At 39.3% G+C, this 24006-nt stretch overlaps 1 protein-coding gene across 1 annotated transcript in view; it reads right to left on the reverse strand.

The window, feature by feature from the left end:
- mctp1a (multiple C2 domains, transmembrane 1a) overlaps positions 1–24006 on the reverse strand; it is a 201687-nt gene that overhangs the window by 56926 nt on the left and 120755 nt on the right. The window contains exons 6-11 of the mRNA XM_036599193.1: positions 23580–23618; positions 19495–19659; positions 18359–18489; positions 14371–14557; positions 5564–5657; positions 375–477 (exon numbers count right to left, since the gene is read on the reverse strand). Coding sequence (XP_036455086.1) covers positions 375–477; positions 5564–5657; positions 14371–14557; positions 18359–18489; positions 19495–19659; positions 23580–23618 — 719 coding nt within the window. The remainder of the gene's footprint in view (positions 1–374; positions 478–5563; positions 5658–14370; positions 14558–18358; positions 18490–19494; positions 19660–23579; positions 23619–24006) is intronic.

The following is a 24006-nucleotide window of genomic DNA, read 5'->3' on the forward strand; positions in this document are numbered from 1 at the left end:
TCATATTGGTCCTCAAGGAAAAAAAAAAGTTTACTTATATCTAACAAGTCCATGTAGAGCAAGCAACATGGAACTAAATTAGAGTAATTTAAATGTTCTGCTGCTCTTAATTGTCATTTTTACTGAACATAACAATTCTGTTTTAAATAGAGTACACTTTTTTCAGTATGTAATTATTACAGTGTGGGATGTAAGATATGTAATGCAAATTCTGTATACACTGTGACTTTTATTAAGCATTATCCATAACTGAAAAAATAAAAATATTAATTAACACTAGTCAGCTAATTGTTGCTCTATTAAAAACAAAACTTATAAATATTGTATATGTAAAATAATGTATATGTGCACTACAAATATCATCCTAAACTCACAATGTAAAGACTTTATTCCACTCTGGGTTGAGATTTTTGTACACGGTGTGCGTCTGCAGGCGGTCGTTGCTGAGTTCCACGACGCAGAAGGGGTCACTCTTGCCTGTGAGGGACACAAGCACACACAGACACACATTATCTTTATCAGTTGCAGACTAGTGTAATCCACTGGCCGGCGCGCTGAGAGATGGCAGAGTTTCTCGGTACCTGATAAAGGCGTGGGAGAGCGAGGCCGAAGGGCTAAATTATACCCCACCGCCTCCTTTAGAACACCACAGCTTAAGGGACAATTCATCATAGCTGAACTCTGAATTTGATGTATTCATTTTTGCCTGTCTGTAGTGTCATGGCCTCACGCTGTACTGATACGCTGGCTTGCACACAGGTAGATAAGCGTTTCAGCCACGCTGCTGCCCACGGCCTTAGAGCCGCTCTCACACACACACACAAGCAGATGGTCACCCGCAGAAAGCAGTTGAAGTTCATCAAAGAGGTACAAGAGGTAAAGGCTCAATTATACATAAGCTTATATGTATATAAAAACTATAAAATCAGCACATTAATTTTGTGTTATTTTTTTCCCAATGCCAAAAAAGAACTTAATGGCTGTTTTGACTGGAAAGTAAATAACTTAAAGGGTGGAAGAGCTTACTTTTGCACAGTAAGGTAGGCGTACATATTAATAAATACACAACACTGTATCATTACTGCCTCTTAATCTAGAGTATCTATATATATATATATATATATATATATATGTATACATATATGTGTGTGTGTGTGTGTGTGTGCAAGCATATACAGTATTTAAGATTAGTGTGCAAGCACTACCAAGGCATTTAAAGTTTCCCCATAAAACAGTCTTGCTGTGGAAAACAGTAACTTCGAGTGAATATTTAAAGACTTCCCTAAATCATGTAACAAAAAAAAACATTATCATAAGCAGTTAACTCTGGAGAGATATTAAATAAAAAACAGTGCCCTATATGCTTTGAAATGTGCTGTTAAAATATACATGTAAATATATCGAAGTAATTTGAAAGGACCAGTTTCCTCCTCCAACAAAACTCAAACAACAAACTCTTAATATCAGCTTTGATCTCAACTTTAAACAAAACATTTGGGAGCGTTTTTATTGTTTGTAGAAGAACATGATTTTTAAAAGATGGGTCAGAAAACAACAAAGATATGGCAGTATTCCCATAACGGAATATTTCCTTCTTCGTAAAATCGTAAGCTAATATAACCTGAGAGTATTCTGCAAGTTCCTCAGAACAAAGTAAAAGAAGGGTTTATGCATCAATTCCCAGCAGATGAATGAGAGATTGCCATTGATCTTTGGGAGCTGATAAAAATGGTACGACAAAAGCAGGACATTTAGGTGACGTGCAGAATAAATGTCACTGTGATCAATGCAAAGTCCTGGCTGTCACAAGCCCTATCACTTCCAGAAACTCATTGATCGGCCAGCACTGGATAAGTTCATATTTGTAATCAATGTGATTATAAAACGCATTTATGTGCTTTTGTTCAAATTCAAAAGCTGCAGTTACAGTAAATGGAACATTTTGTGTATATTGTTTAAAGCATGTGGTTATTTTGAATATAAGTGATGCAGACTGATAGAATCAGTCTTAGTAAATTTAGTCTATAAATATGCATTTTGACTGTATGTGAATTACTCATAGCCAACTTGCACTAAAATACCTAAACATGCAAATAAAATACTTCGCATTCCATGAATGGCATGAAGTGGCTTCACAAATGATCCAAATAAATTAGACATCATTTGTAAATTAAGCTTTTCCAGACGTTTCTAATTGTTTGTATATAAGCGTTAAATTTCTAGGTCTAAACATGGTGGTCATATCAGTATCTTTCGGTTGTTTTACTATGCATAATGGTGCTGAGGGGAGGAGCTTATGTTAATGCTTAAATTAACACAAACTGATAGGTAGAGAAATGTACCAACAAACTGCATATCCTCATGCTACAGTCCTGCCTATAACACATGGTCGTCCCTAGCGACGAACTCTGACCTTGTTTGTGAGACGGCTGTCTGAGTGAATTTCACGCTTTGCCTTGGATGAAACTTTGACTTCCCAGGTGTGGCTGGCGAGACACCCTCCATGGGTTAATTTCTGGCGAACACACTCCGACTGGCGAGATGAGTTCAACCTCATTTTGGCTCCAATTTGACGAGCTGAGTGCAAATGTACGGCGCAGTAATTACATTTTTCAGGTCTGGAAGGCGTCTTAAATGAAATCCAGGGACGTATTATGCAGGAGTCTGCATGTAACAGTCACGTCCAGACACTTTCACATTTCAGCGCTGCTCCCTATTTGATATAAACAGACATCGTATATGATTAAACCTGGAATGACCTTCTAAAACGTGATCCCAAAATTTTTACACAATTACACAATCAAATAGATGTTAAAGTATTGTTGGCACAAACAATTCAATTCGGTCCAGTTCAGTCCAGTTCAATTTAATTATAGTAAATTCAGTTCAAAATTCAAAGGGGGGGACTTCTTATCTGGACCAGTAGAATTACGCTGGGGTTGGCAATATGGAAAAATACAATGTCACTACACCTAAAAACATTTTATGTTACATGATATGTATCACAATAAACTGTAATTCTGAGGTTTGATAAGTTGGAACAAACACACTTTACAAAATTTGGTGCCAATTTTTTAAAACATGACCCACCTAAGCCTCTTTGTATAGAAACTTACAGTTGTTCCTTAAGAACTACAGATTCCCATTATGTATTCAGAAAAGCAAACTGTGATGTAAGTAATCCCATCGTCATTTGGTCCACCCCATGATAAACAAATGAGAATTATGATTGAAGAATTTATATTAAGCACATCACATGGATCAGTATTTTCTCAGTCCAGAGGCTGACGTTCTATTCTGTCCCCAAGTCGAATATCACAAACTCCACTGCTAATACAGCCTGAACGGCGATTTGGTTTGTAATAGCCACTCACACGATTGTGTAATTCGGTTCCGTCCAGCGGGAGCCAGCAGAGGATGTTGAGCTGCACTGAATGGGGCCGGTCAGAGGGGGAGCATAACCCACTCTGCCTAAACACTGTTGGTTTTTACACACTCTGCTCATTTATTCTGCAAGGCCTGGAGAGCAGGCACTCCAGATAAACGCCTCAGTTAATTACAATGAGGAACAGGCCGAGAGAGAGTGAGAGAGACAGAGAAACAGAAAGAGAGAGATAGAAAGAGACTATAACGAACAAACCATGCCTCCTGGATGCTAGAGTGCAAGCGAGGTAAACCAGACGATGAGAATACAAGAATACATTAAGCTCTCTCTCACTTTCCCTCTATTACTCAAAGCTCGCTCTCTCTCTCTCCTCCTCTCAGCCTAGCTCTCTCAGCCTCTCCCTGTCTGTGCTGAGCTCTCTATTAGAGAAGGCACTGTTCCGTGGCCCGTAACCCTGTTGGCTGACGCCTCGGTGCCAGGGCCCGTTTGAGACAGCGGGGCCCCAGGGGGCCCAGAGCCTTTCCAAAGGGGGTTTGTGAGCCGCTGCTTTATGGCGGGAAAAGAGTGTGAAATCAGAGCTCACGAGGCGGCCTCAGTTTCCTTGGGAACGCCGGACCGCTCTCCAAGGTCAACGTAACGGGCCGGACCCCCGGATCGGTGTGGAGGGAGGGGTGGGTTTTGGATTGCTCAGCTGTCACACACAGGAGTGTGTGTGTGTATGTGTGCGTGTTGAAGGGGTTCCTGCCGTCGAGCATGTCTTAATTAAGAAAGCCAGAGAGATAGGACAGACGGAGAACATATCTCTCTCTCTCTTTCTCTTTTGCTCTCTCTGTCTCTCTCTCACTCATATAAAAATAGTAAAAATAATAAAATGCACCACCCATCATTCTTTTTTTACATAAAATTCAAGACCTCTCGAGACATCTTTCAACACAGGAAAAATAAGAAGTGCCTGAATATGTGCCTTGTGTTCATACATTAATAGGTTAATAAGTTAAGGTTTGTCCCACACATGCATGTGCACCTGGGGTGTAACGAACACTTTCACGTTTCAGATTTTCAAATCTGAACTCAAGATTCAGTTTGCTTTTTCATATTTTTCTTTAATATATTTATAGGACTTTTTAAACATTTGCCACACAAAATAAACCCCCAAATCACAACCCCTACAATTTATAATTGTATACACTTCTAAAAAACCCAGTTATTGAAGCGTGGGTGCATACATGGCCCCGCCCACTTTATTCTGATGGGCTGCACCCAGTTTTGCATGCCTAGTTTTTGATCAGTGACAGTGGTTTCCACGAAAGTCCCCAGAAAAGACAAAGGGGCGAACTGACTGAATACATATTTAAATTTCAATACACTGTGTCAAAATCTTCTTTTTTAATCATTACACCCTCACGCTCTACCTATTAAAAGAAGTTGTTACCAAGGTAGATTAATTCTACAACTACACAAATTTAAAATGATTTATATTAGCGCCCTTACAAAGACACAAAGTGCAAATAAAACCACTGCAAATTAAATCAGACCAAAAGAACATGACAGAGGGCACATTCTAAAAAAAAAGCAATATAGACAAGAAAAAGAACTTAATTTGAATATAACTCGCACAAACTGAAGGATGACTCCAGCATTGAGGTCATGCAGTTTCTGAGGGACTTGCAAATGTAGTTTTTTTTTCCTCCCTTTCCTTTTTTTTGACATAACAAATGCAGATGCACATTTTGTTTGTGCTAGTGGGGTATTAGCAGTGAGGAAAAGGATGGCCTGTGGTAAGTGTTTTTGTTAATGGTCCTGTCTCTTGTACTCTGAATAGAAAAACAGTGTTGTGCGTCGGGTCCAATCTCTTTTCAGCTCGATAATACATACTGCCAGAAACTAGGCCTGTCCACGGTAGACTTAATTAAAAGGAAGAATTAATGGAAAAGGAACAGAAGCGTGGGAAAATACGTGTCAGACACACAGAGCAGCCTGAAAAGTGCCTTCCGTCCATTAGTAGAACACTGAAAACATCATCATGCTCTTGTTAAACCTTTGTTGGAGAAGACAGGCTAATGCTCTTTATATCAGTCACTGGAGAAAAGCACGAAAGGGACCAGTCCGAATACCACATATGTGAATGTGTGTGTGTGTGTATGTGTGTGTGTGTGTGTATGAATGGGGTATCCTCACCTGTAACATCAGCTGCCATCAGTCCCTCTGCCCGAATGACCTTCACCTGTACCATGCCCACGTCTTTAATGTTGTGGAGGGATCTTAGCAGACTCTGCAGGGTCAAAGTGATCAGACTGGTTAGCATCAGAGCACTAGAGCTGCAATATTCGCATTGAGGGCAAACAGTATGAACATAGCACACATGTGAGCGAAACCCACACAGCTATATTCATGTATTCAAGACAAGCAAGTAATTTGGAAATAGGGCTGCATAATACACTGCTGCTAATTGTTATCACAACATCAAACTTCACAATACTGGTATAGCAGAAGTGTGCAATATGCAAATGTGCCACTAACCAAACACTGAATGTTTTATTGTGTGTTGTGAGCATCCTGGTATATTGCAATCACAATATGTAGTGTAATAATTGCTACCCTATCCAGCCCTATCAAGAATTAACTCCTTCTGTTTTTCTTTTCGGTTTTTCAAATATTGCGATATTTGTCATAAAAACTAAACTAGTTAATAAGCATATTTTATTCATAAAATTTTATTTTATTTTAGTTACAGCTTTAATTCTTTTTGGGAGACTTGCTTTCAGTTTTTTCAGAAATCTACAGAGATATTTGTCCAAACATCCATTCAGCATAAAAAGTTGGCTGCATTTTAGGCTTCTCATGATCCAAGCAAACAAACAGGTACAATGATGTTGAGGTCTGGGCTCTGAGATGGACAGTCTATTGTTCTGAGAACACCAGCAGCTTGTTTGATAGATTTGCAGCTTTTCTACTTTTTTGTCTATTTCTTTTTCTCAGTAACAGCTTCCTGACAGTTTCACATCCTTTCAGACCCATAGCGTTAAGCTGTAATCACACAGTGGAAGGATGGACTTTTCTGTGGATTTTTTTAAGATCTGAAGCAAAAGTGGAGCTGATTTTCAGCTATTTCTCAAAGGTGAAAGCTTTAAGTACTGTTTATCTGATGTTCACAGGTTTTCGTGGTTGGTCAGGTCTTGCATGGATGTTATATTCCACACAGTTGTGGCGATTTAATAAATACAGGGTGGTCTCTGACTTTTGCCCAGTACTGTAATATAATAATAATATAATATAATAGTATTGTACAGAACAAACATAAACATGTTAAAGAGACATGGCCACCCTACTAACATGCCTAAATATTACATGCTAACATAAAAAAGTATGTTTTAAGTCTTGACATTAAAGCAGTAATAGAGGGAACACATCTAATGTCTAGTTCTCTTGGCAAAGGATAAGGATAATGTGCTGGTCACACAACCATACACATTCATGCCCCTGGGCTAACATATGCATATATACTATCTGTGAGGTTATTGCCACAATAAATTTCTATGTAAGTGATATTTTATTTGCACAATAAAGCAATTCTGATTGTGATTCAAATTCTGATACGTATTTTCACCCAAAGAGAAAGACATACAATATAAGTATTAAGAATAAGTTTGAAGTGTTTGTGTGGGTTAAAAACTTCATGAGAGAAGAAAAAATGCTATATTATTTGAATAAACAAATAGAAAATGTGTTGCATAAATAGTGAACAATTTAATAGTACGATGTTTTTGACGTTTTTTTCGCAACAGTGACTTACATATAGAGAGGTATGTAAAAGTTAAAATTACATGTTTTGTTGATTATAAGTTAACACATCCTCTACAGAAAACACACTTCTGCACATTTTTGCTCAATTTAACATACTGGGTCTGCGCAAAAGTTATGCCACATTTTATATTCTTTGTTTTAGTTTTTTTCCAGTATGTTCAGCAAATAATTAGAACCTGTGCAGTAAAATCGGAAGAACAAATGCCATATTTTAAGTTTGTTCTCACAGAGGATGTGTTAACTTATTTTCACTTCAAAAATAAATCAACAAAACATAGAATTTGACTGGAGAATTCAAACCTTTGCATATGACTGCAGGTGTGTTTGTCTGTCTGTCCATTTATCTGTAATCCTGGCTATGTTTTTCAAGCTCTTTCATAACAGAGGGAGTCCATACCAGCCACCCATATATCAGCCTTCAAATTTCAGCTCCAAACTCTCCATCACCCAGGCCTGTTTCCCTAAGCTCCATTAGACGCCACTGCAAATGACAGGCTTTAGAAGGGGTTAAACTGTTCAAAGGCAAGCACACCTCCAAAGCCTCTTTAAGACTTATGATTTATGAGAGGGCCAATTACACTGGTCCAGATAAAAGCCATTCATTCAGACAGCATAATGCTCCTTAACTGCTCCTTTGTGTGTCCAATGGAACATTAAAAGGCTGACATTTAGCGATGAAACAAATGCTGCATCATACACTAGCTACGTGCTGGTGTCCGAGGATTTTCTTCTCTTACGCGGGTCTCTCTGGATGTGCAGAAAGGTACTGATAAAATTCTATATCACAATATTTTCGAAATATACCACTGTATCAGATGATATCGAGTTAGCATTAATAAAGTTCCAGAGTGCAGGTACTTGATGCTAAAAGAACGCCTGGCAAACCTGACACAGCTTGTTTTGATTGGACTCTTTTGCTTTGTTTTCTTCTGTTAAAATTACACTAAAGAAAACCTTTTTATAGTATTGTTGGGTAACAGAATGAAAAGCACTGCTATCTGAAGTATAAATGCATTTGCATTCAAGGCAGCCACATAACAAGTCTCTATCCATATGTAAATAGAAAAAATCTCCATCAAATAGGCACATATATAAATCCCACATACACACATGGCTGGCCCCCTTACATGAACCAGATCAAACAATGAGGTCAATCTTCATATACAGACATATGCCAACCAGCGGCCTATACAAAAGGTCGTCAGAGCCAGGCAGAGCCATATTGTCGGGTTTAAAAATGTATTTCGCTTTAATTTATTTTTCTTTCTTGCAATACCTCCAGTATGCACATACATACCCAGGGGAGTAATTATAATTTGAATTATAAAGTCAAGGCTGAGCTATGGACTTGATTCATTCTAAACTCTGGCTGTCTTTCCCTCTTATGGACAAAATTATTTTCAAAAGAAAAAAAAAAACGAGCTGAGAGAGGGAGGGAGGAGAAACGAAGGAGTGATGACAGAACAGGAGAATGGGGAAAAACTCTCTTTCCACATAAATGCGGTGCATGCTTTCTCTTAAGATAGCTTGTTATTTCTAATTATCATGGCCTTGGATACAAAAAATGCAAGACATTTTTTGAAGGAGGCAGGAGCATTTCCAAAGCTCAAGAATTTCTGATGCCTCTATCAAGCACTAAGGAGCCCAAAAATGAATCTCTTTTATATTTTTAATGAAAATATGTAGAATATATTTCCGCTTCCTCCCACCCACCAGCGGGGCAAAGGCAAGATAGGCCAAAGTAGGACAAGGTAGGAGATGGGAGACATGTATGACACACATATACACACAAGTTTGTTCTTCTACTCATTATATATATATATATATATATATATATATATATATATATATATATATATATATATATATATATATATACATGTTTCGGTAGCATTATGATTGTTATGGTAATGACAAAATAAAACAGTCATTTTTTGTAATAAAAGAAACATAAGATATCTGATCATACAAAGCGTAAGGATTTTAGTCTAAAGTCAGTTCACGTATATATATATACGTGTGTGTGTGTGTGTGCGTGTATAAAATAATACTAATCCTAACCCTAACCAAAACAGAAATGTTTCTTAAATAAAAATTAACATTTTAAAAAGTTTGGTCCTTGTTTATCTGGGTTTTTCATTTTCCTGGTTTACTATGGTCAGGATATTTTTGTCCTGAAAAAATACGAAAACAAACAAACAAACAAACACACACTCCTCACTCCTCTACCCCCTCAGAAAGTGGGGACCATGAGCTGGGGGGAGGGGAAGGTGGCGGGGCTGTGGCTTTGATTGACAACTTGTCACCGTGACGTCTTATTCCATCTCTGTTGTGGAGAAAATGAATGTCACCGCGCGGAGCCTTATGACTTGCTGTCATCTCGCAGGCGCTTACCTTTTATCAATGCTCTAAATAACATTTCAAGCCCACCGTCTCCTGCCGGACAATCCGGTCAGGGGACATTAAATCGGATGACTGTGAAATGTCATAATAAAAATGGAATGCTAACAGCTTCCCCCCTCCATCCCTCCCTCCTTCTTTCCCTTCTTTGCACATTCCTTCTACTTCCTCTCTCTCTTGCTCCCTCTCTCTCTTTTCTCACACACACACACGCACACCCACTCTTCAGTGCATTTGTCCGCTGTGTGATTTTAAAGCCAGAGACAGGGTGAGTGTGGAATTGGGTGCCACCACTTGAGCAGAGGTCACCCTAGCCCTGACGCCCATTAACGTCCATTACACTCTCTCGCCTTCCCCTTATTAAAATGCATAATTCCTGTCTGCTTACAACAACAGCCGAGGAGAAAAGCCGTACCGCTCCCATCACCAAGAAAAACATATCAGAAAATAAGGGAATCTTTGCAATATGGTATCTTCCCAAAGCTCTTAGGTTGTGTTTAGTGCTTCCTTGCTTTATCAAACCTTCCTTGAAGGTTAATCTTCAAAAGGGGCAGAAAAAGCTGAAAGACCAACAGCAGGCAGTCTAAGTGAAAAGAGAGAAATCTACTCATGAATACACCTCATCACACAGTTCAGCAATTTTTATGAGTCTGATAAAGGCAATGGCCCTCAAACTCCGAAAAGCAAAAAAAACAGGTACCTTCAAATAATCTCAAAAATATATATATTTCTCCAAGGGTCTTTACGTGTATATTTCTGACATACAGAACTCACTGCTATAAAACAGGGTTTTCAAACTGCAGCCCAAGGGCCAAATTTGACCAGCAATGATGTTTGATTTGGCCTGGCAGAATGTTGCCTAACTCACACTCTTTCAGCCAGTGAGAGAACATGTTTTTGTACATTTCTTTTTCTTTTTTAATTTTATTTACATTTCTTTTTGAAATAATTTTAGTAGTAAAAGAGTGTAATATTTTAAAATAAATATGTAAACTAATCACATGACCCTCGACACCATACAGTTGTCACTGACGGCAATGCAGATGTAACAACACATACACAGCTAGCAGTTATGAGCTAATACAGCATAACAGGTGGTGGTACAAACACAAGAGAACATTTAAAGACCACCAGCCTTAACAATGTCTTTCCTCTGAATTAAAAGGAAAGAGCGTATGCCTTGTACGGAAAGATACCTTTGGTGTATTTAAAGAATACATTTTTTTCCACCAGTACTGGCAACATGCAAAAAGTAAAGCTAGCTATAGGCTTTGTATTTTTGGCCCTCACCTCACTACAAACATTATACTCTTAGCCCCGCAAGACAAAAGGTTTGGGCATCTGTTACAGAAACTTTATATTATCAAGTCAAGTCAAGTCAAGTCAAAGCAAATGACAACAGTGGCAAGGAAAACTCCCTAAGAGCAAAAGAAAGAAACCTTGAGAGGTACGAAGACTCAAACGGGGAACCCATCCTCTTCTGGTTGACACCGGATAGCAAACAATAACAGCAGAGAATAAAGTTTGACCATCAGTATAAGATACGGAAAAGGGGAAAAGCAGGAAAAGCAATGTCTATGATTGATAAATGCAGCAGTATCGTCAAGAGGGTCAGTGGCGCATTATGTGGAGGTTCTTTAAACTTTACAGATGTTCTTCAACCTTATATCTTATTTACAATTTTTTTTCTAAAGACACCCCTGCTGAAAGATTTAGGGAATCAAAAGTGGTTCTATGGCATCGTTCCAAAGAACTCTTTTTCAAATTTTTTTAAGAGTGTATGAAAACACCTGCATCAAATCTAATAGCTATTCAGTAATGATTATTGCAATAAATAGGTTCCAGAAGCATAGGCGAATCCTCAGGTGTGCTTTGTCTGGTCCACATACAGCTGTAAATGAGAGCGTGTGAGATATGACGTGACCTCAGAATGACAGGTGGACAGGCTTTTAGCTTCAGACATCTTCATTGTGATTTCTGGGCCATTAACACACCCTGACGAGGCACTCAGCTGCCCAGCCTTGCTTGCCCCATATGCAAACAGCTGAAAGTCATCTGATATGCCTTTGCCACTTTAATGATGTACGTGAAGCAGCCGCGAAGCTGCATTAAGAGATTTAATTGCATTTTGAGCTAGGCTATCCCTCCCCCACACCGACGTTAGACGTTTACAGTTTAAGGAGGGAAGCATCTGCGGCTTCAAAGCCTCCCCATCCACCTCACCGTTCTACCTAAACGCTTTATTTGTTTTGGTGAACGTCAGCAGTGTGCTAGCGCTTAAGGGACTTAAGAGCTGATGACTGGACCTGGGTGCTTTGCTTCATGCCACCATTTTCAGCCAGCTGATTTTACGGTAATAGAGAGGTTGAAAGCATTTTGAAGATGGTGTGGCCCCTCCCCATACTTCTCCCATCCGTAGACGTAGAACCACCTAGCTCGAGCTAATCTGTTTAAGGAGTATTGTGCGGCATTAGCAGCAGCACTTCATGTTATCTGCCCAGCTTGATAAGGTACATCTTTATTAAATTCCCTTCTTTGAAAGGGTGTCAAGCAGGGAAAAGGGAATATGCTAATAGTGGGGACAAATTAAAGTCTCTCTTTTTAAATCCACTGTCCTCCCTCCCTCCCTCCTTTCCGTCTCTAGCCCAGCATATCTATCCCCATCAGACTGCAGGCTTGGGTGCTAATGAATGCCTAGATGCAGAGAGAGGGAGGAGAGAGGGGGAGAAAAGGAGAGCAGAAAAGGATGGAATGAGGGAGTAAAACGTCTGTCCTTTAGCAGGGTGGGAGGGAGGGAAAAAAAAAAACGACAAGACTCAAGCAAGGTGAAATAGCTTTTCTTTTCATTTTGCATACCTACCCCTCCCGACTCCCCACCCATGCCAAGTCTCTCTCGCTATCCTCCATCGATAGGCTTTCGGAGAGCTCCTCACTTCTTCCCTCAGTCTAAGAGCTCCCCCTTGTGGGTGCAGTATGTTTAGCGCTCCACCGTTAGCCAATGAGCTTTCGTTCTCGCTAATGTGGGTCAGCCGCATGCCGTTTGGCCTGTGGAACGCTTCCGCCACCGCTCCGCCAGTGATCAAACGCATCTCCCAGCATGACTTTCCACTTCAATTAGAGTAGAATTTGCACAGTCCGTCCTGCACTCACAAGCCGTCTGCTTACGATGAGCGAGGACACCTAGCTAGCGGATTACGATGGGCGTGTGAAAGCTAAAAAAAAAGCCTCCGAGCTTTAAAGCCGCTCCCTCTTAGAAAGAGACACAAAAATTCAAGGGCTTCATCTGTGCCATTATTCCAGAGAGCAGATGCATCAGAGGTGGTTAGTGCCCCTTTTTATTTCAGCCCTGTCCCCTGCTATTGGCATGTAAAGAGGTGGCGTAGAGGCACGAATGGTAGTGAGCGAAGGGTTAACAGGCCAAAGACAAAAGGATAGGCTGAGAGCATTGTACAGGCTGGAGGGGCTGGAGGGCCCCGGGGCCACCGAGGGCCAAAGGCCCCCACACAGGGACACTGGGCTCCTTTCAGTGCTGGCCTTTCAACAGCACACCCGGCTTCAAAAGAGCCTGTCACAGTTCCCCCCGTTTTTTTACTCTTCTCCTCCAATGCTCTCTGTCCCAATCAGATCCTCTCCTTCTCTCTCTCTCTCTCTCTCTCTCTCTCTCCCGCTACTCTTCTCTCCTCATCCCTCTCTTCAGAGAACAGGGAGGCCCAATCCTGTGCTCTCCGGGCCTGAACCAATCTCTGGCCCCCAGAGGTTGAGCAGCTTTGAAAAGGAGGTCACATCACTGAGGTGCTGCCAGGTCTGAGAACTCTGCGACAAACAGGCAGACAATTCAGCACGGCGGTGGAATGGATGTATATGTAGCGCAGTATGTAAAGGGGGAGGCTGTTTCAATACATTCTATTAGCAAAGTATTATTCAAATAAGCATGTTAGCATGAGCTCAGAGTCTTCTACAATGTACAAAAATCACCAATACAACTGCGCCTGAGACATTCATACCAGCACAATATCTACAAGCATGGGACTACTACACTGGTAGGTAAGTGGTAGTGGTTGGCAGGTGAGAGTAATAACTGAATAATAAGCCTGCATTTTAAAGGGGCCATATTAGAGCTTCAAAAAGGTTCGTCCACTCCCCAGTCCATACAATTCATATATGAAAACTAAGCTGCAAAAATACCCCACTTTGAATTGTTTCTGTGATGTCATAAGAAAGTCATTTACATATATCTGCCTTGTTGATTCAAACTGAAGATCTAAGGAGTGTTTTAGCTTTAAATGTTTTTTAAATGAAGCCAATCAGAACAGAGCTCACAATACATATATCAGCCTTAAAGGCACAGTAACAAAAATATCCTGTTGAACTTTAAGAGATATAGAGAGATTGGAAATGGTCATTTTAGTTGATAGAACCATAAGTTATAAATGGATCTCAAGGGAAAAAACTTACCCAAAGAAAAATGTAGAATATGGGCCCTCTAATTCCATGTAGTCAAGACATATATAAAACATCCCATACATTTGCACACCCTATGGCTAAAGCTACTATTTTGTGCAACATGGCTATGCACAAAAACCTGTAGCATCAATAATAACATGTCATATGTAAGTGAACATGCTGTTGTGTTTGCAAATATTCACTCATTCACTACTCACTGTGTAGCATTATATATAGCATTGCATAAAAAGAGTGAGGAACTGAGTTGCGTGCCCACATACGGGTCCTTGTGGTTTAAGGCTTAATGATGAACTGCATTTGAAGTTATTTGCACTCACATATCTGTGCAGGATCTCTCTCCTCTCGTGTGGATCATCCAGCATGTTGACTGACAGGTCTGAGATGGAGACAGCGGCGGAGGCAGTCAGGGTGACCAGCAGCACTAGAGTGCCCTCGCCCTCCTCCAGTGGGAGGTCCAGCCTGTGTGTGCATTCTTTAGGGAGGGCAGACAGATCCACCTGACACCTGGAACACACACACACACACACACACACAGGATTACTGTTGTTATTATCTTCAAAACAAAATACATCAGCAGATTGTGCCTGATAAGACTGAGTCACATTTAGAACCATGATACATTATGTATCCTGATGGAAAACAACACGTACAGCAAGTACAGAGAGAGATAAACAGAAAGAGAGAAGCAGAAGATGTACATATATACAGTACTGTGCAAAAGCTGGAGACCACCCTTCATTTATTTAATTTCCAATCAAAACTTGGTTGCATTTCCTGCCTCTCACAACCCAAGTAGTCCCAAAGACATTCAGTAATGGTGAGGTCTGGATGCTTGGGTTGACAGTCCATTGTTCTAAGGACACTAGCAGCTTTATTGTTTAATTTGTATATGTTCTTCTTTCTTGTGTGTTTCCTTTTCTCAGTAAAGGTGTCTTGACAGCTGGACAGCTTTCAGTCTCAGTGTTGAGTTGTCGTCTCACACTGGAAGGATGGACAAAAACACCTGTGGATTTTTAAAGGCCTGAAGCAGGAGCAGAGCTTAATTTTCTCTTACCTCTCAAAGATGAAAGCTTTAAGTACTGTTTTGGTCGTGCCGTTTTTGGTGGTTTAGCTAGGTCTTTCATGAAGTCTCATTTTCTCTATATCTTTTAATAAACTCCTTTTTTAACTTTCCCCTTCCTTATGTAAATGGATTCTCTTACATCTGATCTCTTTAGAAATATCGCCTCCAAATTAATAACTTTTACTTAATGGCTGTTTTGAGAGGGAATTAACTAAATAAAGGGTGTGAGACAGAGAGAGAAAGAGAGAAAGACAGAGAGAGAAAGAGAGAGAGAGATTTATGGAGTGCTGGAGTGCATTCCCATATAAAGCTTTCACTCCCTCTATTGCTGTTTACTCCAGTGAAGTGACAAGCTCATAGTGCTGTAAGCACCTGGTCAGCCAGCCCACTGTGTGTGTAATGAAAAGCTTAACTGAACCTGAATGAGGAGTTAATGTGGACATCAGTAGGGGAGAGGACTCTAGGAGATGAGCATTTAAGGAAAGGGACGAACCAATTACAAGAGTGGCAAGAGAACTCATTTAGAAATGCCATCTGTATGAATGGCAACATGCATGAGGGAGCGTGTGGGGAAAAGACAAGCTGCTGGGTAAATTCTGCTAGCCCATTCCCCACTTCCCTTAGCCATTAGCTCTCCTGTCTCGTGCACTTAATGGGGTCTTGTCAGGGACAGAAATGCGTGTGTGCAGAAATTCTCTCTCTCATGCACACACACACACACACACACACACACACACACACACACACACACAAACACAGTGATGACATGTGTGGAGCTTTGCACTCTACAAAATGAGTGTAAAATTTTTTTGGCCTATAAAGACCAAGTAAGCATCATCTATTAGTTTGTAGTCTCATTTTACAGAACACTCATTTAGGCAAAACATTACAGACAGAAATGACAATTTTGGTCCTATCAATCATTAATGTGCATCTATACCATGTCTTCTCTTAAACTGTAATTATGAAAATGTCAAAACTCTACACAAATGTGTTTATTTCAGTGTGATTCTTCAAATGGTGTCTGCTTGCTCCTAACTGTATTTTCCCAATGTTTTCGAAACTTTAATGAAGGCTTAGCTCAGCACACACTTGGCGCAACAACATCATGCCATAAATCACAAAAAACCTGTAATGAAAAATGTATTTTTATCTTGGGACTAATGACAAACTTTCAAACAAATCCGGCAGGCTTTTTGAGATCTCACTGGGCAATACAGTTCTGTTGACCATCCTTAAAATCTTAAAATCATTTTTCTCAAAATCAACTTTTGTCTACATGCAAAACCAAAATCTCAGTTTCTGAAAATTTCTGCATTGGTAAAATTTTACATCTTCATTCCCAATCATATTTTGAGGAAATTACAAAGGTATTTCTTAATATACTGTAAATAGCTGGACGTACGCTAAATTACATAAGACAAAATGGCCCAAAAAACATTTTATAATAACAGTGCATGGTGTTTTCTTGATTAACTAACAAATCAATGAGATTCCTATGAATTGCGTGTCTTCACAATCAAATAATCAGTTTAATTCTAACATTATCCAAAGGCTAGATTTGTTTTAAATGTATGTAAATGTATTCATATTTAGAAAATGTCTGTTTTGCATATTTACATGTAATTCTGAGGGAAACTTTAAATATAAAAATACTATTAAAATATCAGAAATCGACTGGCAAAGATTCACTGTGATACCTGTTTTTTAGTATTGTAAGTTATTTATCTCACCTTAATATTAATAGCTGACACTATCAATTATATTAGTAAGTCATGATTCATCAAGCAATTATAGTTTTAAAAAGGTTACACAATAAAATGGACCTATACAGAACAAAAAATCTAGCATAACCTTCCAAAGATTCTAAAAATACTTTATAGACCCCCTTAAAACACTTAACAAGATATGCTTAAAAATATTTGTTGAAAATAGGGGGTGTCTCTAACAGCCTTACTGTTACAGTAGGAGAACGTAAAATATAAAAAAAAAGCTGCCAACAAGTCATGGTGAACTTCTATACTAGGAAGAATTAAATTCATGCATATAAATGAAGTTAATGAAGTTGATAGGAGAATATCTGCTATTTAACAGAGTATCTATAGGTAAATAAAGTGCATGTCATTCATTCTGCTCTAAACCTGTGGCTCTGAGCACACATGCTCATTTCATGGCCTCTCTGACAGTTTTATCTGCAGGGAATGTACCTCCTAAATGAGTGCTCCATAAATTGTGATGCTGGCCACATGTTCTTCAGCCGTTAAACCCCTAAAGAGCCGCGTTTTCACGCGATGATGCCCTATTGAGACTGTTCTCATCTTTGAAGTGACCAAAAGTGCTTGGACACCCATTATTGCCACACACATTTTATTTATTGCTTGGAAATGAGGAATCCGCAGAGCTCAGGCAGGTACTCACATCCTTCAAAAAAGACTATGGCTAATACAACTGTCTTACTCATAATTCAGGAACATGGACTGGTTATTCAGCATATCAGTGATTTAGTAATTGGGTTCATTCAAATCTGGACATTTTGAAGACTAACACACAGTGCACGGTAGTCTAAAATGGCTTTTAGAGAATTACTGATTTCAAACATTCTGACTGATCATGTAATCTTTTGAAAGAATATTGTTGTCAGGTGTAATACCAACCATCGACACCAGAGGACAGCCTCACCTGAGTATTGATCTGTTTCCAAGTGACACCTTAAACTCTTTCACCTGCAGCTCATTTACCTCCCTTTGTAAGGACCTAAACAAACACTGGCTGTTTGTGAAGTATTGCCAGTTCACCTGTGTACTGAGCCTTGTTTCACCACTCTTGCTGGAATTATGCTTTGCCTGGACTTTCTTCTGAACACTTGGACTCTGCTTTTTGGACTCTCTTTGACACCTTCGCTAGTTTTTGTTATCTATCTTGGTTTTTGACTATTTTGGACTGTCTCTGATTTTGGTTTTTGTGATTTTGATGCTGTGTTTTGAGTAAACAGGAAAGTTGGATTCAACACACATCTGGAGAGTCTTCATTATAACTGTATTTAGGATTTGCTCTTATTGCTGCACTAGTCACAGAAATAGGCTACCTCATGAACAGCATAACATTTCTGAAAAGACACAAGTATTCTAAAACACCATTGTTTCATGTCTTTAAATGTAAGTACCACTTGGCCTGTAGGCCTTTATAAAACTACATGATCACCAGATTACAATAACAAGAACGCAAGTTAAATGCAAACTCACCTGCCCATGAAGTCGTCTTTCTTGCCAGCATCTTTATCCCAGACAGTGATATCTATAAAGCCACCCTGCTCATCATACAAGTGGAAGTCAAACTGTTCTCTCCACTGAGGGTTTAATGTTTTGTGTATCGTCTGTAAATGAAAAAGGAGCAAAGGCAGAAGGTAGTGTTTGTCTGTGTGTGTGCACCTGAGGCGAGAGAATGTTTTTAAACACCAGAGTATTAAAAAGCCTATTCATTTTGATGTTCAGTTACATAGACGTAGACAACGGCAACATAAAGTTTTAATTATACCTTCTCTTTGTGAAGCTAACTGAAGCACTATTGAGACCTAAACAGTATGGCTGCACAATATATTTGTTAAACGTTATCGTGATACTGGCCATTGCATTATTAGCGCAGAAGCCTACAATACACAAATGAGCCCTCTAACCAACCACAATAAGACAAAATTTCTGCCTGTTTTGGAGGTCCCTCAGCTGACTCAATACATTTCAATAGACGTGTATAATTTACAATACCAGAAAAGAACTGGATCTTTGTCTTCATAGTTGAGCAAGCAGGTCAACAATGATAGAAGTCTTTAAATGTTGTATTTGCATTGTAGCAGTTGTACACAATTTTTTGTTTAAAGAAAACAAAACAACGGCAGATATGCTATCTGTTTTATCTTGGCACAGCCGTATTTGCAGAGAGGTGTGAACGGTTTCCACAGCAGGAGGATCTCACCCCTCCCTTTCACCCCTCATTGCTCGTCGGCAGCTCAACGCAGAGTCACAATATTTTACATACAGTGTTTTAGTGAACCTGATAACAGAGTTGAACAAGACTTATACACAGTACACAGTTATTTTATTTGATTATATTGCTTAAACTATCTTGGTAAATTTCCATCCCACCAGCAGAAAGGCCACTAGGGGGCCTTTAGAAAGAGGATAAAGAGAGATCGCTAAAATCTCAAAGCGGCTTGCTGGTATAGAATTAACCATGACACCTTATTAATTCACAATGTCTTCCTAACATATTGCATGGCACAGCACAATTGCAATACGTAATAATATAATTACAACACCAGTATTTTTCATATTGTGTAGCTCTGCTAAACCGTAAGAAAAAGGCTGTTAGTGTAGTGGACTACCTTGCTTTTGTATTTTTGGTGGCCCATTCTGAATTTGACATAAGGGTCACTTAAGCCGTTATTGTCCATGGGCTGGAGGTTACGGCCTTCGATCAAACTAATGCTGACGATTCCTCTCCATAGCTGGGCTTTCCTGTGGACATCTGATAACCTCAGACTCTGCTGCTGCCAATTAAATAAACACACAAATGCATTATTTAATAAAAGTACATTTAAAATCCTACATGCATATAATCAGGCGGACATAAAACATCACTCAGCCACTTCACTGTAAATGGACGCAAAAGAAAATACCGCCTTGAAAATGTACAAGTGAAATGTTTGTTCATCACACATACACACAAATACAGATACACAGCACACAGCCACACAGACACAACAGCCAACACTGCAATCAAAGGCATAACAAACGTCTTTTCATTTTCACACGGCAACACAGAAAAATTCAATGTTCTGCATCCTATTCAAAAACAACATCACAGATTAGACTAGAAAACCTCTAATCAAGTCTTTGACTCCTTGGTCTGTACTTCTCTGAACACTGTATATGCACCACTCTACCAGCAAAGTAAGACATCAGGCATTATTTGTCAAGTAAACACATTTATACAAGAGAACTCTGTCTCAGTCTCTGTGCTTAATTTAGAGGCCTCATTAGTGCAGCTTTTGTTTCAAGTGCATTTCATTAAACTCTGTGCAAACCCTTCCCCGCAAAACACACAGCTTTGATGTAGGGAGCAGGCGGCTAATGCGTTTCTCTCCAGATATTAACGTTAAGTGTGCTGACTCTAGCAGAGCCACGAAAAAGCCCCAACCTACGTTAGTTTCACTCCAGTAGCCAGAATGCAAAATGGAGGAGGGGGCATGAGAGAGCTCCCTGCCAAAAGCAATGTGAGAACAGGGCATCGGTTTTGCTGCAATGCTAATTGCACATAAAAACAGCAAAATCCTGTCTGAAGTTTAGAATTAAAAGTATTTGTGTCAAAATAATTGTAGTTCAAATTGGGTCAGACACACATGGGAGAAAAAGGCAAGCAAAACAGAGCTTCTCAAAGACAGTTTTTAGTAAAAATTGAGTTTAAACTGCAAGCAAATGAGCTGGCTGTGCTAACATTAGCTTTGCTTTAGATCTCAGAGCTTTCTTAACAGTGATTTTGAGGCTGCATCATAATTATAAATATTGCTTGGTTTGCACATACTGAGTACATCATTTACAGTATGTGGGCTTCCTGAAAGAGAGATGGTGTATAAATAGATGAACAGGCACCCAAGTGTGGAGGGAGCCTTGTGGAAGTAGTTAGCGTTAGTGCTGCTAGAGTATTCCCGAGTCCCACTCAACATGGCCCACTTTGGAGCTTCAAAGACTTGGGCTAAGGATGTGTTTCAGCAGGGCGTCGTTTCTCACATGCTGAAGAGCCACTTTCACATTTTGGGGGCATTCCAAAACTTGGGTAGAAATTAAATCCAATCTTAGCAGGACTTTGTTTAACTCTTAGTTTAACTCTCTACTAAATTAGCTAGAATGGAGTTTGCATTGGCCAAGTAATAACTACAATGAACAACACGACATACCTAAGATATTAAATCTTTTTATCACCAAGCAAGGCGACTTTCTTTTAGTACAGGACCTTTCAGGCTCACAGATATGCTTCATGCATGGAGCAGTGACAATGGACAAACCCCAGACCAGCATGCCACCTTCTCCATATGCAACCATTCACAGCACAAGAAAAAGTAAGGCAAAGCTCATCAATACACATCTGTAATGGAACCTCAGCTCATGGGTCAACTTAGGAGATGATGAAGAAATTAAAAATGTACATGAATCCTAAGAGTTGACCATTTCCTCAAAGTTCTGAGGCAACAGTACTGAGGGATGGATTCTTTAGAAAGGCACACTTGGGAAAAGAAGCAGAATCCCACCCTCAGGAGAAACTGATAGCGCCATGATTCCTCTGCGTTTTACATGTACTTATGTTTATTTATTTCTCTTCTAAATTTGCCTGAGACAAAACTGGAACTTATTTTTTACTGTACAGTCATGTATGGTATTGTCAATCATTGGCAGTATTGGTGGCCATGTTTCTGATCAGTTTGTATCACTTACATGGCCCTTGGTACAGCAGACGAACTTGGATCTACAGTTATGAAGTTTGTCTTGTGCATTAACACATTGCTTATCCCCTTTAGTACATACAGTATTTTATAAAAGTCAGCAATCACCTTTCATTTATTTAACTTCCAGATGGCCATTAAGTACAAGTTATTATTTTTCAGAAGATATTTCTGAGGAGATTAGAGAAAATGTGACTCCTAACAACTGTGCCAAGACCTAGCAGACCACCAAAACTTTCACCATCTGAGAAACAGGAGAAAATCAAGCACCACTCTTGCTTCAGGTCTAAAAAAACACTGAGTGTGTTTACATGCACTGAATAATTCGATAACTGCAGAAAATCAAATTTTGTCAGTAATCCAATCAACACGTTTACATGCTCTTGAGTAATCAGATAATGGGAAACTCTGGGTCTACATGAGACGAGCAGTAATCGGATTTCTGCTTTGCAACTAGCCAATAAACTTACAGAAGAAGATGTGACATAAACGTTATGTAAAACTTCATGCCGCATTTTTTTTTAAACTTCGTGCCACTTTACCTGAAAACATGAACATACATCATCTAGAAGATGAAGAATTTTTAAATCCTTTATTTCGTGTTTGGTTTCAGTGCTGCTCCAAAAGTGTTTTGCTGCCATCTCGCAGCAACTCTTCTTGCTTATTTCAGGCACTGCTGTTATTCTTGCACATGCGCAGACTGAGAAATCCGACAGAAATCCAAGTAAGAGTATACACGCACTGAGAAATCTGATTACTGAGCTAAAATCCAGCTCCCTTTATTGGATTTCTTAATCAGATTTCTAGATTGGAGTATGGTGTTTACATGACATTTTTGAATAATCGGGTAACTGCAGAAATCCGATTATGATCAGATTACTGCATGTAAACACACTCAAAGATGTTCTGTTACTACTCAACACTATGGGTAAAAAGGGATGTGTAGCTGTCAAGAAGTCATTACTGAGAAATGGAAACAGAAAAATTGCAATTCAAACAAAGATGCTATGTGTGTTCTCAGAACAGCAGACCTCAATCCAGACCTCAATATCACTGAATGTGTTTGGGATAACTGGGATCGTGAGAGGACAAAAATGCGACCAATTTTAAAGACTGAACTCTGGAGGTGTGGAAGAATATCACTACAGATTTATTTGAAAAACTGAAAGCACACAAAAAGAATGGAAGCTGTAATAAAGGCACACTAAATACTATATGATAATAATAAAATTGTTTGTAATTTTCTGTTAAATATATGCTTTATTCCTGGTGCAGAAAAATGAACAACGTACTTAGTGGAGTCTCATCTGGAAATTAAATAAATGAAGGGAGGTTTCTGACTTGCAAAGTACTCAAAATTGTCTGTTTATTTCATTTTTTTTTTCTTTTTTTACATGAAATCTTTATGATCATGCAAATCAATCACAGCACTGCTGTTTAAAAACACTGAAAAAAATGCTCAGCTTTTCAGGCCCCTGTGTAGCCCACGCTGTATGAAGTAATGACAAAAGAAAAAAGGAGTTGCTTTATTTTCTCAAGCAGTTGCTGCAATACACCCTGAAACCTCTGAATACACCCAATTCTGAAGAGGCTACTTGCTGCTGCTTTTACGATATAATGTTAACGCCTTTAATGGGCAGGACCCAACAGCGAGTCCAGGTTTCCATTCCTCAATTTTATAATTTAAGAACAACCCAGCCAGTTTGCATTGGGTTGTAATATACCTGGGAATTTAAGGGGTTTAAACATTAAGTAGATGGACTATGCAGTCATTACTGCATCCACCAGGCGGCACTGTGACTCTTCTGTATATTGCAGCCTGCAGAAAATAAAGGTTGGAAATGGAAGTAACAGTGTCTAGGATAAAAAAGCGGAGGATAGAGGCACTGGCGCCCACTTCAATTTGAGCACAGCACTGCAGAGGGTAGGGAGGAAAGGGCATCAGTATAGGTGGGTCATGCTAATATTACCTTACTGGATCTTTTCCAGCTCCTTCTCAAAAGCATGGTCTGTAAATGAGACAAAGCAGTTATATAGCCACCCTTGTCACCCCCAGTGGGATGAGGCTGTTAGAGCTATTAGTCTGAGTTTAGTTCAGCCCTGGGGGGAGGACACTGACAAGGAAAGTCCCTTGGCTTAAGAGTGTTATAACACCTTTGTAAGTAGGATGAAATATTGACGGCTTGAATATTAAAAAGATTCTCTTTTATCTCTAAGAAATAAACTCTGTGATTAAATACAGAATGCCATTTGCCATTTTTGAATGTACAAGGCAGATTATTTTTGTAAGATTTTTAGTATGCATTGCTGATACGCATCATAAAGGTGTTATGTACTCTTTAGCAAAGCCCTAGATTAAAGGCGCTAAATGATAAGATGGTCCTAAAGACATATTAA

Source organism: Colossoma macropomum, unplaced genomic scaffold, assembly GCF_904425465.1.
Source record: "Colossoma macropomum unplaced genomic scaffold, Colossoma_macropomum, whole genome shotgun sequence".
In the NCBI taxonomy this organism is placed as follows: domain Eukaryota; kingdom Metazoa; phylum Chordata; class Actinopteri; order Characiformes; family Serrasalmidae; genus Colossoma; species Colossoma macropomum.